This window comes from Diadema antillarum, unplaced genomic scaffold (assembly GCF_040938485.1).
Source record: "Diadema antillarum isolate AM-2024a unplaced genomic scaffold, OU_Dant_1.0 seq00000459_RagTag, whole genome shotgun sequence".
In the NCBI taxonomy this organism is placed as follows: domain Eukaryota; kingdom Metazoa; phylum Echinodermata; class Echinoidea; order Diadematoida; family Diadematidae; genus Diadema; species Diadema antillarum.
This window is the reverse complement of record NW_027271430.1, coordinates 601842-618205: the sequence shown is the minus strand read 5'-3', so window position 1 is coordinate 618205 and position 16364 is coordinate 601842. Positions and strand designations below refer to the sequence as shown.

At 38.9% G+C, this 16364-nt stretch overlaps 1 protein-coding gene across 1 annotated transcript in view; it reads left to right on the top strand.

Annotated features, from left to right (window-relative positions):
- Positions 1-5297: 5297 nt before the first annotated feature.
- Positions 5298-16364, top strand: part of LOC139732995 (uncharacterized) — a 119158-nt gene continuing 108091 nt past the window's right edge. Inside the window, exon 1 of the mRNA XM_071643834.1 lies at positions 5298-5733. Within this exon, the coding sequence (XP_071499935.1) occupies positions 5509-5733 (225 nt within the window). The 5' untranslated portion in view covers positions 5298-5508. The remainder of the gene's footprint in view (positions 5734-16364) is intronic.

Below are 16364 nucleotides of genomic sequence, written 5' to 3'. Positions count from 1 at the left end.
TAACATACCCGTCTTTCCCTCTTCCACTACATATTTCTCGGAAATTATGCTTTGAAAAATCCACATTTTCATATATTTTCCCATTCATTCTTTGCTTCTCATCAATGTCAACTTCGCTCACATTATTTTTTGCTGTGTTGCCCTTGTTACAGTTAATTTAGAACACGTTTTACCGATCTTTGATACAACGTCTCGGTAATCAGTGCAATATAAACATGCACTACCAAATCCTCTGTTTTTATGACTTTCGCTCGTTTTATAAATATGTGCGCACGAAAGAGTGTCAGGGTGCGAATGTGTGTGAGTGTGCGTTTCTGTGTGTTTTCACTTGCCGTACATTATTGAACACTGGCTAAATCTTGGGTGTTCTGTTACTGAACATTACCGTCAACACACAAAATAATCAGCAAAGCAGCTACCATGGTAGCAATTTAAACTCGCGCAATCAACCTCAGCACGTCTAAGTTTTAGATACCGAATTAAGCAAAACTCGAAGGTATTCCTTCATGAGGAATCATTTATTTTGGCAGATTTTATGTCAGACTGCCTTCTCAAGTGAAAAATAAAATCCAAATATCTTTCGTCTAATGTGATCAGTAGGAGTATACGCTTTCCGTTTAATTGCATTACAATGACAGACAGACGTAACACCATCCGACCACTTGAGGGCAGCATACATATTATCAAACGGTTAGTCCTCGATCCATAACTGGGGTTCTCCTCAAATGTTTAGAGAGAACGTTTCCCTACAAAAATGGATGAATAAATGAAAATGAATGTTTTGCCATTCTTCTTGAACAAAGCTCCCTGTCAATGCCTCTGAAGAGTCGCACACACGCATACTTTCTGCCACATTCTCAATGATAGTGAAAATTCAATTACTCAATAGAAAATGTCATTTTTTCCTGTTCCATATTAGAAACAATATAGCTACAAAAAAGAGAGAAATTTTTCAGTGTGAAATAATATATCAGGGGCGGATCCAGGAATTCCGCAAAGAGGGGGCGTGTTTACGAAATTAAAGGGGGGCGCACGCACCCCTCCCCCCCCCCATTTTTTTCTTTTTATTTCTTTTGTTTCAACAAAAAATAAAGGGGGGGGGGGTGCGCCGGTTGCGGTCCTCCCTGGATCCGCCCCTGCATATCATTATATGACTAAGAAAGCCCTTTTTGAGCATAACATAATATTTGTTTCCTCAGATGCTTGATTAAATACCAGATATAGACGACATTCAACAGATGGATTCCATACAACGTCTCCACTTCACTAAAAACCAACAACACAAAGAAAAACAAATCTCGATTATTTTGAAGCATCGCCTGCAAAATGATGCATGTTGTTTTGACTCGATCTGCGTGGTTTTCAGCTTTTAGGGTTTGTATTTTTTTTCTCTTTTCTGGGTTGAGAAGCTTACAGTTTTATGAATATCTGCTCGTTTATCACACTGTAAAGGAGGAGGAGGAGAGGAGGAGGAAGAGGAGGAGGAAGAAGAAGAAGAAGAGGAGGAAGAAGAGGAGGAGGAAGGAGGAAGAAGGAGGAGGAGAGGAGGAAGAAGAAGAAGAAGAGGAGGAGGAGGAGGAGGAGGAGGAAGAAGAAGAAGAAGAAGAAGAAGAAGAAGAAGAAGAAGAAGAAGAAGAAGAAGAGGAGGAGGAGGAGGAGAAGGAGGAAGATGAGAAGAAGAAGAAGAAGAAGAAGAAGAAGAAGAAGAAGAGGAGGAGGAGAATGAGGAGGAGAAGAAGGGGGAAGAGATTGTATCTCGTTTTTCCTTTACTCTAGTCATAATGACCAACGACATTCCATTCCTTCTCCGTATGATTCCTACGATTGACCATTCACCTTGTTGGTTATAGCGTTAAAGTCGAAGAGCGTCAGTGCAGAGGTAATATTAGCAACAACTGTCCAACAATTTAACAATATCAGACATGGTTCTCGTACCCTGCATCGCATGTTCTCTCATGTACAGTGTTTATACTCGTTCGAGGCATGATATTCGCCGTGATACAGATGAGTATGATTCATCGGATAATGACCCGATCAGATCACCCGCCAAAAGACAATAAAAACAAAAACCCTCAAACAAACAAGAGAAACATGGATTTTTGATATGTCCCTCGAACACATAAATCTTTAGGTGATTGTTCATTCTCTGCTTTTGCCTCCACACTTTGGACTCGTCTCCATCGAAGATTGATAGATGGAGGAGGGAGAGAGAGAGAGAGAGAGAGAGAGAGAGAAAGAGAAGGAGGGAGGAGGGACAGAGAAGGGAGAAGGAGAAAAGGTTTTTGACGAGAGAAAATTCCGGCAGACGATATCTTCTTCTTCTTTTTTTTCCTTTTTTTTCTTTTTTTTTAGTTATAAGGACTACCGCGTTTGTTGCCTTTTATATTCTGATACTCTAATGACGTTTTTCAAAATAATGTTATTTAGGGTCGAATATTACTGGGCCGATTATTGTTCGTTGACGGGCTGAAGTAGCCGAGCTAATTATCCGGCGCCAATGAACGTCATCAGTGCTCCTTGCTTGCTACCCCCCCCCCCCCCCCCCCTTTCTTCTCCTTATCATAATGGGTGTGTGTTTGCGAGTTTGTGTGTCTCATGTAACTATACGAGACATTCTATACAGATTTAGACCCTTCGTAACAAGATAGCGAAGACTGGTTTTTTTTTCTAGTTTATATGTTGCGGAGACAACCCAAAACTGTAATGTTAAGTAATCCCCAGATGGCGGTTTACATGGCAACATTATTTGCGTAAATACATCGTCACACGCAATTCTCACGAGACACTCAGGAACTTGATTCGTTTGTAAGAAAAAAGTGGCTCAATTTACGACAGAATGTATAGAAAATAGACACCGAGTCAAAAGAAAATGTCTTAATAAGCTGTTATATGAAGAGAGAGATAATGTGACGCAAAGGCATAGTTGAGATCGATGAAAGTGAAATGTAAAAACATCAAGTTTACAATCAATATTTTTATTCGCCGGATAAAATTCTATTTTTATTCGTGGTGGTTAGCGTTTTTATTTCAAAGTTTTAGAGCATAATTATCAACATGTTTGCTTTTTCTTCTTCTAAATGATGCCACTTTCAGGCTCGATCATGTAGATTGCGGATTTAACTTAGGGACTTTGATTTATTTTAGTGTTGGCTATAAGAAACTTTTACACGTCGCGCGTTCTTCGGAACATTTTGCTATAATAAGAACACAGAATACTTAAGCAGCCCGTTTAGTTATATCATGCCTCAACAGTTTAATATCAGGCAAATTTCCCTTTGCTAAATATGGATACCTTTTAAAGGAAGTATGCAAAAATTAATGATGTAACAAAGTGTTGATACACAGAAGCTTGTTAAAGGAGGATTAAATGTCATTTTCATTTATAAACTTTATTCTATTTATAAAAGACAAGCATTAAAGATAATAGACAGAGTACCAGTAGTCAGTGCCGACTTAAAAACCAATCATTTTCCAGGACAAAGGCACGTTCTCATTAGGATGGTAATGGCTATTGATGCTGTGTTATTCATCTCTTTTGCGCAACGGGATACCAATTACTGGTTTGACTAAAGAGCAGGGAACGGCTTACGAATACACCAGCTTTTTAATCTGTCGCTTCACGCCGTATAGTTTAGCATTTATGCAATGAGTAATGTATAGGCTTTTTTATACATCCATTTAAACTAATAGTACGTGTGGATTGAGTGTGGCAGCAATATTAGTAGAAACAACGAAAGTTTGAAGAAGTAATCTATAACCCTAACCCTCTCCCATAAACTGTTGCTATATTTTGATTTTTTTTTAAAGGAATGAATTATTTCAAGAAAAGTTTCGTGCGTTATCTGTGTTCTTTGCTCAAGAAATTAGGGATTACAATGCATATGATCAGTAGAGAGTATAGGCCATGTCTCTATGCGTTATGATAACATAACCTACCCGGCTATTCATGCGTGCTTACCTCTCAGCAGGGAGGTGGATATTCCCACCTCCCTGCTCTCAGGCAGATGGTACAGTACTTTATGAGAATTTTTGAAATTACTCTTGAAAAAAAAAAAACCCGAGTGAAAATGTTCACTCTTGAAGGAGTGCGTAATAGAAAAGAGTGAGTTTAGAGTGAAATTGGAGTAAATTTTGAGTGGAATTTATTTTCACTAATCTTAGTGACCTCAGGGATCACTTGAAAATTTTGAGTGATCCCTGCGGCCGAGTCACTCCAAAATTCGTGAATATGCACATTTTCACTTAAAATTCACTCCAATTTCACTCTAAACTCACTCTGACTGTTATTCACTCCTTCAAGAGTGAACATTCTCACTCGGTTTTTTTTTTTTCAAATAGATAGTATACCACAAATAGTATAGTCGTACTATTACATGCGTTTTGCTAAGGTCAAGAGGGTATAAGGCGAAGTAACTCCGTGGTTTTGCCCGGTTTTGTTGGTGCCATATAGTAACATCATAGCGCTCCTCCATGGTAACACCATGGAGAGGATACCATTTCTACAGTGCTGCATGAATTGATGCGCTATATAAACACTTATCTCATTCTGAATAATAGGGCAAGTTCCAACTAGAGCTAGGCGGGGGGGGGGGGGGCAACTTGCTCCTCTGCGCTGTTGAGCACGACCAGGAACTCAACTCATTCTTGATTCTTCGAGGTCCTTTCAGGTCGACGGTGGTGACTTAATATCTTTTATATCCTTGGAATAGATTGTCTGCTCTTTTCAGGCCTGAGTGCGATATAATCGATCAAGCTTATAAATCCTTAACAACAGCCGATGACTCCTAGCGATCCTTGTACAATTTCCGTTGGAAGGCGAAATTACGCTGTGATAAAAATCGAAAAACCCACCGCCCAACCGCTTTGGTAGGCCTATATTCTTTGGAGTGTTTCGAGTTTTGAAGTCTTACTCACAACATGGTCATTCGTAAGTTAATGATTAAAATGTTTCGGCGACAGGTTGATGTAAAAGAAGAGTTTTAGAAAATGCCCAACTCAAAAGTTTACGGAGTTGCCCATTCATTGCCAGAGTAGGCGGGACTCAAGAAGTCACGTGACATAGTAAACATCAAAGAAAGCCGATCGACTTGGTTTGCGAGCTTGCTCTGTATGAGGGGCGGGGGGATCGCAGGGGAAGAATGCTCGGTAGACTGGCAGTGAATTTCGTACGCGCACACACAATCCATACGTGTGAGTGATCCCCAGTGGGAGATTACCAACACACGAACACCCCTCACTACACAGCAGTGGTGTGCCGTGAACAGCGTTTCCAAGCACGTTCGCCGGCTGAACTCGGGCATATTGCGTGCTTGCTGCTGCTGGTACTACCCAGCACCAATTCCTTGCGCTAGCTGCTGCCGCGCGCCGCCTTGGATCCCTGTACGATTTATAGTGATAGCGATGTGAGCGTCTACTACGTCGCGAGTAATTCAATGGTTAAAATCTTGCGATTTCATCCCCGACTCAGACCGACAATTCGGCTGAAGGGCCCCTCGACATGTGAACACGATGATGGTTTGTAGACTATGGCTGTTGTGTGCCTTTTTCTTGGGGATATCTGCCAAGGATTCCACACCCTTGGCTTTGGATGATGCTAACAAGGCTCGTATTGACGTGTGGAGATTGTACGAGAGCGTGGTCAACGCCGAGTACACGAAGAAAACCTACCACATCCTTACGGGGAACTTCTCGCCTGCAGGGGCGAAGGTTGGTGCTGAAGGAAAAGTTCTGCAGGTACGTGGCCATTGCATAATGAGCTTGCGGATTTACTCCATCAAATGTACACGTTTTGAAATCATATGGTGAAGCAATTTCGCTCAGGTATCAATAATATATTTACAAGCCCTGGTTTATTCATACAAACTGATGATAATGTCGGAAGTTGTTAACCTGTTGGATCTAGATAGAGATATCAAGATCAAAATATTGTCATTGTGGATGAACGCGAGTGACGAGTCGCTGGATCCAAGTTCAGTTATTGAGGGTTATGCACTTGGAGTTGGGATGCCACAACTGTTCCTCCACGGCTCCAGTACTACTACTAGCTCTCTGAGTCTGAGACTGGTATATTATGGTACTTGGTAGTGTTGGGTCGTATGTTGTGGTTTCTAGCCAGCAATACTAAAATATTCCGATCTAATAATGATAATGTAATGATATTGATAATAATACCTCAAAATGCTTTGCACTAAAAATAAAACAAATTCAAGAAAATTGAGAATAGATACTCTGGCTCTTATTCTTAATCTGTTAAAAACAAAATAACAAAAGGATATTTTGTCCTTGTCACTTCCATCCAAGAATTGTGTCTTTGTGATGTCAATGGGGGCACTGTTGTTTTCTGTCATTTTTGTTTACATTCCCTGCAGAACATTGTTTACATAATAATGTCGCATTTGATATTTACCAGAGTTTTGTTGAATCTTTGAAGAAGAAATTGAAGAAGAGGTTTGTTGAAGAAAAAATATACCTGCATCAGTAAAGTTTCATACCAATCATAGCACTGTAGCTGTAGGCCTGACTAATGGGCTTTGAATACGTAGTTAATTGGTTGCATAGGACAACCAAAATTAGCTGTTGGTAGTCCCCCCCCCCCCCCCTTTAATTACTGAAAAGAGAAAATGTCAGTGCCACAGACCATTACCGGTGCCCCAGTTTGGAAATCAATCTTGAAGGTTTATGATGCGATATGGAAATTACTAGCGCATTATGTGGAAAGTCTATTAAGTGCCTAAACAGGACAACAAAACATGCAGTCGAACAGAGGACCATCAACATAGTGTGTATTTACAGTGTATGTAGGCCTATACTGCACCCTGTGCATCTGTTGTAGTGCTTGATACAAGCTGTAGATATTTTGAAATTAATTTACAGGTGCGTCCACCAGGGAAACTAAGGGCATTTCTGTGAATGGGACATTGTTGTTTCATTCAGGTTGTCACGTCTGTTTCTGTTTCCGTGAAGCAAAATTTGCTTTGGTTGAATAAAGACACAATCACGAGCTTGTAAATTTGCAATATGTACCATCAGTTGTCACTAAAACAATACTTATTTGGGCCATGGGTATACTTGGGTGTAGAGACTGGAAGCAAAGCTTATTTGTCCCTCGTTGCTGTTCTGTCCCGTCTCAGGTAGGGTTCAAACTTGATTGGGTTGTTTTTTCCAGTATCTTTCTAGGGAAGACTTGAATGGTTTAAAATAGTGGTAGCTTTGATGACTTCCTTGGGTAATGCATTCCATTTGTTTACACTTCTTATTGAGAAACAATTAGTTTGTTATCGATGATAAAGCCAAATAGAGGAAATAAGAAGTAATGAAGTTTTTTTTATTGTGCAGCGTATAGGCTATGCATCAAAAATCCTTTTTTTGAGAGAGAGAGATTGCATAAAATTTTTCTTTCAGATATTCATGCAGAAATGATAAAGGTTCACGTTGTGGTAAAGGCTTTTGTAAACAAAAGCTTAAAAAGAGGAAGCTGCCAGAAACCTCAGTGTAAAGCTACTGTATTTGAATAGAGGTAAACAGCGTATTTACACTAACATGTTGGTCAAATGTACAATGTAGTAGATAGAGTTTCATTGATTGTGGATTATTGTTTGATTTGTGGCTTTCTGGGGTCTGAGATTTGTGCATACAGTGGGTGATTTCAAGTTTAGTGCTAGTGCTAGCTCCCAAACAACTGCCTTTAAAATCAAGCTCCAACACCGCCAGTCAGATTAACCCAGTGATACCGACCAAATTATTGATCCCCTGAACGAGGTGTTTGAATCACAGCTCCGCGAAGTCAGCAGGAATCGCGTGACACAAAAAGTGATTGCAGTCAAATAGTAAATGATGTAGCCATGACTACTTAGTTTAATAGACACAAAATGAGAAAGACAGATTAAAATGCCACAAATTTCATCCCTTCTTCAAAACACAACTGACATAATTTTGCTACCATGCTCAGATTTACAAAATGTATATACGTAGCTATGTCTAGAGTGTTCATGTACGTTATGTGGGTGACCATTGCATTAGCATACACCTTGCACGTAAAGCATGCATCCATTGTTGAAGTGAATGTGTTTCTCGTAGGGCAAAGCAAACACCAGCACCAAACTTGAAATGACAAAGATGATAAGCCCGTAGGGGGTTGTGTTTTAATAGCCAGTGGCAAAAAACGCATGTGAATTGCTAACACAGACGGCGCCGAGTCCAGCACCAGCAACCAGAACTACGTCATAATTTTGATATCTCCCAACACTGAATGATTTCAAGTTTGGTTTTATTGCTGGTGCTAGTGCCGAGGTAGCACTAGCACCAGGGAGGTGGGAGTCCCACCTCCCTGCTAGCACCAGGACTACCACCAAACTTGAAATCGCCCCGTGCACATATTGCTTTTACAGGCTACAAGTTTCAGGGCACAATTTCTGCCTACCACATTTTTATGCATGAAAGTCTTCAGTTCCATTTCCTTTTCAATTTCTCCAGGGCGATAATTTGTCTTTCTCTACAGATGAGTCTCCTAGTAAAGTGACCGGTGAACTAAGCGTTAACTCATGACTAATCTGCTATAGGCCTCCATACTTGGCCAGTGATATTGAATAAATTGCACAATCATTGTAACTGGAACAAATGAAAGTCAACTAGCAATGATAAATAACTCTTAATTTGATTTTGTTTAACAAAATGGTCTATGCATACAAGCATGTAGATGTGCAGTTTATTTGAAAGCGTCATGGTCATGATAGGTCAGAATGTGACCAGTCTCACGTAAACCACAAAACTACTGGTGAATCAAGACCATTCAGGCCCCCCTTTTTTTCCTCAACCACTTTTTCTTGTCTGATTTGATGCAGATGCAATTTGAAAAGAAGAATGGAAGCGAGCTCTTCCGTTACTAAATTCTGTTTGAACCATCCTTTGCTCTCATCTTTTGAAAAAGAACACATATTCTGGAACCAATCCTGATAGAAATATTTTGTATTTTAGATAACAATATAACCCTAAATTGATAGTTTTACATTATGAAAGCTTTTAGTAAAATGCTTTAATTCAAATGTCAGATATTGTAAATTTTAACGTAAGTAATGTGGAGGTCAAAGAAAGTTTTTCCTAAATTGTATTCTCAACATGTAGAAGCAGATACTGAATTTACTGTAGAAAACAACATAACAAAAACCAAAAAAAAAAAAACAAAACAAAAACATAAACATTCACACACACACAAACACACAAACCCTAAGTCTTTCGTTGACTTTCAGAATTCCAACAAATTGTAGCTTTTGTATCATTCATGCCCAAGTCTTCCAAGAGACTTCTGGAATCATTATGATACAATGAGAAGGGAGATGGAATGAAGTGGAGGCATGTTCCAAGTTTAGTGACAGGATCAAATCTACTGTGGTTGGTTTCCTTTTTTTTTATTCACTTGGTCTGGTATTGTACAGATCAGTTTATTGAGGCAATCTACACACATGTACTCAGAGAGATACACATTGTATGAAATAAATCCTCCATTTGTTAATGCACATAGTACTCTCACTGCAGAAATACTGATAAATTTCAATAATTCAAGCTTCTATCAAATCTGAGAAAAGACAAAGAGACAAACAGTTCATCAAAAGTCAGTGAAAGCTACATATCAGTGTGATAAAATAACAATATTCTAGTGGACACTCACACACACACACACATACACACACACACACACACACACACACACACACACACATACACACACACACACACGAGGTCGTTTCATACCACCCCTTGTCCAGAGTCTTCACTCCATTGCATGCTTGCAGTGGTCAACATTGGCAGGCAGATAAAAAGAAATCAGCCCGTCTACGATAACTTCTATACATTGTACAGTACTTGCTTGTTTGCCAGATTAAAGTAAATTATGATATACTGCAAATGTACCTTGCACAGTTTTCATTTTGTCACTTCGGAGGCATTTACAAAGTACATACAATGTACAAGTGTACATGTACATCATAAATTAAGCTTTCTTGGTATTTTTTTTTCCCCAGTAAGACTGCTCATTATGATTGTGAACATTCTGCAAGCAGACCTGTGGTTTCATACATTTTGGAAACATTCTTTATTGCAGTGATGATGTAGATTACAGTCCCTTTTAAGTTGATTAATAATTTGGGATGGAAGAGGGGAACCTTGTTCTCTTTTTTAGCAAAAAAAAAAATGAATTCTTACATTTCAAGTTCCTGTGAGCCCAATAACATGTAAAGACCAACCTCAGTGTGCCCTTGTACTCAAAAACTCTGGTTTGAATAGGTATTCTACCCCCCCCCCCCCCCCCCCCCCGATATGCCGATTGAACAAATATAATGCAATTCATGTGCCAGTATTATGTTATTTCTTCTCCTTTTCCAAGCACTTTGGTGATGTATACTCTGTGTATAATTCACCGCTTGATGATCAACTGCAGATAACACCGATTGATCACTATCAACACTCGGCTTCCCAAACAAATTACCCCTCGACATGCAGCATAATCCCGCTTTTAATCAAAGGCTCAATGCTAAATGACATAATTTGACAAATCATTCATTTTACGCTGAATGGGAGAAACGCACAACTGTGAGCGCCCCTTGATAATCTTGAACGGTGGCAGCACAATCCGTTTCTCCCCACGCTGGCACAAATTGCGGAACCACGCAGCGTGTTCCCTCAACCTCACCGGTGCCCGGGCGGCACGCTTTTGTGAAGCCGAGCCTGACGCAGTGTCGGCTGTGCTCCGAGCGCTGATGCTCGTCAAATCTTCTTTTAAATGGGGCCAGCGTTACTGCGGCAGAAAGCCAACTGTGCTTGTTTTGCCCATTATAATTACCGGCATTATGTCGGTCTCAAATGCTGTGTGCTCAGGCATGACGGCAGAGCAACGGAATCAATTTGAGCTGGGTGCCAATAACAGAGGAGCTTCAATGAGGGATGATTTAATCAGTTTGGGCCATAATTAGATGGGAACTGATTTGCCATTTTCCTGGTTTTGATAAGTTTGCCATTGAGAAAATATGAGCATAGGCATTTCTGTACCTTGAATCCTGGCTGCTGATGTTGTGTACTCAACAGACTATTCTTGTAATTGACTTCCTGTGTGTTTGCTTCATATCATGTTGCTGGCAGAATTTTGTCCATACCTCCAAGCTATAACATTTTGAATAGCAAATGATATTTACTATGATATTTAGCTCATCTCAGAACATTAGTATACAATACATTTATAGATACTGTACTGTAGGTGTAAACCATTACATGAACATCTTGTCCTCAAAGTGATATTTTTTTTTTCAGGAGGAAAAAAAAATGCATCTTGTACAGCCACAAATTCGACATCAATCTTATCAGTGTCTTCACCAGCCTGTATTTGCAGAGCTTGAGGGCTACAATTTCTAATGTGTGATAAATTTGAGGGGCACAAATCTGGGATGGAAATGTTTTTGATGGCGACGTATGGTTGGACTATCAGTAGACGAATCTACCTTGTGTAATGGAAAAAGTGTTGAAAAAAATTTCCATGTGAAATTTAGTAAGATGCAAAAAGTGCAGATGCAGCATGCTCTAGTGACAGTACAGACCAAAAAAGGTCGGAAATTTTCTCATATTTTTTTGTCTGCACCATGCTATTGTAATATGGATTGGAAATTCCACATTTTAAAATATATCTCACAGATATTAGGCATTGGAATTTAAATTACATTACGTAGCTATATTTTGCAGGCCTTCAGACCTTTTTGCTCTATTCTCTTATCCAGTGGTGTTGCTTGATTTGAACCCTTTGTGTTCTGATAACTGTACATCAGTGATTATGTAAGCATTTCAAGGTACACAGAATCTGTGACTTTGTTTTGTTTGTTTGGTAAAAGTAGTGTGCCAAATTGCATTTCCGCTTCTTCTTTTTTAAATTTATGGAAACAAACCACAGTAAACACCGTCTAGTCGTTATTGTACCTATCCTGGATACCGAATTTAATTCCGAATGAATTAATCAATGAATGTTGCCTTTGTTATAATAATCAACTGGTGTAACAGACTAAGTTCACTGATGTTTGTACACTGTAATTGTACGCTGTTTATCTATAAAACTTGAAATCCTGTCACTGCCCCTGAACCGAAGAGGAGATGTCGGGTGTCATCAATATTGTCACAACACAGTAGTCTGTGTTCAAACATGCACTGTACAATCAGTGATTATACAAATGTATCTACCCGTAAGTTTGCCACATATTCAATTAATATGCACTGTCACCAAAAGTGTACACACAGTGGTGTGAACTCTTACCATTTTGGTCATTACCTCAACGAGATCAAGCACAAGTCTGCGATGATCCTGTTAAGAATCAGGTGCATGTACATGTACATGTACGTATTTATAGATGTACTGTATATGCTTGAATTTTTTTTTTCTTTTGCCTGAATTAATTCCTACTTTTTTTATGAGTCAGGGACCAATAAACATGAGACCCCAATAAACATGAGATGGGATTATGATACACAGTTTTGGATAGAGCCAGGCAGAGTGAGCAGGCATCCCAGAGAATTTTGATCCAGATCACCCACCACAGAGGAATTTGAGATTCACATTATCCTGCCTAGCACCCCCCCCCCAAAAAAAAAAGAAAAAAAAAGGAGAAAAAAAAATGAACTCATATAGATCCTCAGAATAGAGTTAGCCTGCAGAGATTGACTTGTCACACCAAATTTAGATCTGCATCTTTTCCAATTTCAATCGATCTGCCCTCTCTCCATGTGCAGGCCGTGCTGCCGACCAATCATTCTCCGTTTTCCTTTTTTATTCGCACTCTGGCAGCAGAGGGCCTGCCTCCTTTTAATGGGGTCAGACGGCTGCAATAAAAAAATGCAATTATCCGCCATAATAACCGGTTGTACAAATATTAGCAGAGTGTGGTCCAGATAAGGCCCTTCTTTTGCCTTACGCTGTCCGGTCTTGCTCGGCTAATAAACTCTGTGGTGTAAAAGGGGACAGGGTTGGGGCATTGACTTGCCTCCAGAGACCCATTTAATACTATCTTTGGTGGAAATTGAACTGATTTTTGATATTCCAGCTCTTCTGGAGTATCCTAGATCTTCTTTGATTGTCATCAGAAAGTAGAAAAGAGTACTGCAAAATATGTTCTTATGAAAAAGGAAATAAATCAAGAGGAAGTACAGATGCCACTATTGTTTGCTCCAACTTATTTAAGAAGTACGTGGCATGTAAATTGGAGAAGTATTATTGACATCTAATTAGGCCAGGGATAAGCATGAACTCTAATAGCGTGCTTTAATGCTTATTTTTTATTGCTACGTGATGTCAATAAACAAGGCATATTTTGAACGTGCGGTACTGATCAAAAACCAGGTACCAGTATGCTCTTTATGATCGATAGAGATGATTTATAATGAATGTTCCATTTTTGTATAGGGCATGATTTTACTGTACAGTATAGCTCTCTATACTTTCCCCCGTGTGTGCACCATCGCAAAAATTTCATGCCGGGAAAAAGGCCATCGGCTCCAATTCGTGAAGATTTCATGTCACGAAAATATCGTGTTTTGCAGCATACATTTCAGTTACCATAATGTCGGTGTTCACAGCTTCACCCGCATGTGTGAATTCCTCTTGCTACATTTGTAAATAGTGTTTACTATTCTTTAAATTGATGCATCATTACACTTTGTTGTGGTCATTGACCTTACAATTGTATTTGCCGATAGAATGCTCCATTTGCTATCAAAGGTACATAGTATTAAAGTATGATACATGTACAGATCTTACAAACAGAAAAGTGGTTCTCGTGAATGAGATTTACTTTTTATAACATTATGGTGGCTCAATGTCACAAATTGTTGAACATTGCAGACTGAGCTTTATGATATTGTTCAAATGTATGAAATTGCTCTCAAGTGCATGAATCTTTTAAGAATTACTGTCGACACCAAATGTTTTGTTAGGTTTTTATTTTTGCAAATTTTATGAGCTACAGCAGGTGCTATTAATATTTGTGAATCTAAAGACATGCAAAAATATTGACTCTGATCCCGATATGAATGTGATGTGCACACATTCATTCCTCCATTCAGTACTGCACTCCATGATCGCGAATTTAACCACTACATTTAATTGCAAAATTGTAGGGAAGTCCAGATTTTCTGAAAAATTAGACTAGAAGCTAAATAGGCCTATATGGTGTACGTGGTATGCTGTCACTATCAAGAGATCTATGAACAAATTATATGCAAATATGCAAATAAATGCAAATAGGCTAATAACCATTTAATGATTTTGTTTTTATAATTCTTTCACTACTTTCTGTGGTAGATCCATTCACTCTCAGATTGATTCAAGTAAAGACAAAACAAAACAACAACAACATTGGGAATTATTTTCAACCCTAATCTCTTCATAACTTCATGAATATTCCCCAATATCAAACGCTGGTTGTATGGGTGTATTTACAGGGGACAAGTAGCTCAGATTGTCCAAACTGGAAATGTTAGACAGTGTCTTTTAATACATTGTACCATAACACCCCCCCCCCCCCCCTTCTTTGGCCCCCTGCAATAATAGCATTGTCTACAGATGACTGTGTACAGAACTCAGTGGACAGAACCAGTAGACCATGGGAAAAAAAGTCACATTCTTACATTCACTGCATGACATCGCCATTTAGTAGAATTGAATAGGAAAGGAACCAAGATTTTGCCTCCGTATGTATGTCCTCCCTTAATGATGGGCGGAAGAATTTTGAAGTCATTCATTACACAATGAACCACTGTGATTCAATGGCTTGTGTATTTTTTTTTTCTGAAGAAGACTATAGGCCTACTGTAGTTTATTTGTGCCAAGACTGTCCACCCTGTATGCAGATACAGACTGCTAGCATGGAAAAATATTATACTCTGCAAAAGGACTTACACTACGTTGTGTATAGCAGGAAAACAAGAAATACAGTATATGGTGTAGAAGGTTTGACAGAACTATTTTTTTGTACATGTGTGTAGTATAGGCCTACATGTACGCTATTTCCTCATGAAGCCAATGATGCAGTGTGTAGGTAGATTTCTGGGTAATCTGTATTACTGTAAAACAAGGAATATTCACATGTATTTTAATTTCGTGAATTTCGTGAGTGCCAACATTCCCAAAACCAAAATGCACGCGAAAATTCTTGCCCACACAATATGCATTGGACGCCAGTGGCAATTCGCAAAAATTTCATGCCGCGAGGAAAGTAGTCACCTCCAATTCGTGCAATTTTCATGCCACGAATATATTGTGTTTTACACTACCCCCATTGTTGTCTAACCAGAAAATCTGGATATGCTATACAAGTGTACTTCGTTTACATCAGAATAGGAATGATGGATGATTAGTGTGCCAGTGCATGTATAGGCTATGACATTAATACCACATTATATGAGTTGGTAATGTGATCTGAGAAGTCTGTGAAACTTGAGATTTTAATTTCTAGGTTTGTGGAAAAATTCTTTTGGCCCAATTTTGATGGAGCTTTAACAGTTTTGTTTGTTTGACTCTCTGCTCATCTTGTAAAATTCAAATGGAAATCATGAAGTGGCATGTAGGCTTTTAATGCCTTTAAAGGGAAGGTAAACCCAAAGAACAATGTGGATTGAGTGAAAGCAGCAACATTAGTAGAACACATCAGTGAAAGTTTGAGGAAAATCGGATAATCGATGCAAAAGTTACGAATTTTTAAAGTTTTGGTGTTGGAACCGCTGGATGAGGAGACTACTAGAGGATATGACGTATGAGTGGACAACAATACAAAGAAAATATAAAGGAAATTCAGCAAAAATTCACTTTTCTAGAATTATGAAAAAAACAATGGACCAACCGCTTTCAGAAAGCAGGGGGAATAATTGCCACCCCTAACATATATCAATATCAAGTTGATGGAATTTGTAATTTTTATGAAAAATGGATTTTTGCAGAATTTTCTTTACATTTTCTTGGTATTGTTGTCCACTCATACATCATAACCTCTAGTAGTCTCCTCATCCAGCGGTTCCAACATCAAAACTTTAAAAATTCATAACTTTTGCATCGATTGCCCGATTTTCTTCAAACTTTCACTGATGTGTTCTACTAATGCTGCTGCTTTCACTCAATCCACATTGTTGTTGGGGTTTATCTTCCCTTTAAAGAACAAGTTCACCCCAAAATATTGTGACATACATGATGTACTTGTGTATGTGTGGATTGAGTGAATACAGGTACTCTAGTAGAGCACATCAGTGAAAGTTTTAGGAAAATCAGACAATCTATTCGAAAGTCATGAATTTTGAAAAATTCAGTGGTGTGATTGCTGGATGAGAAGACTATAACAGTTTGTGAC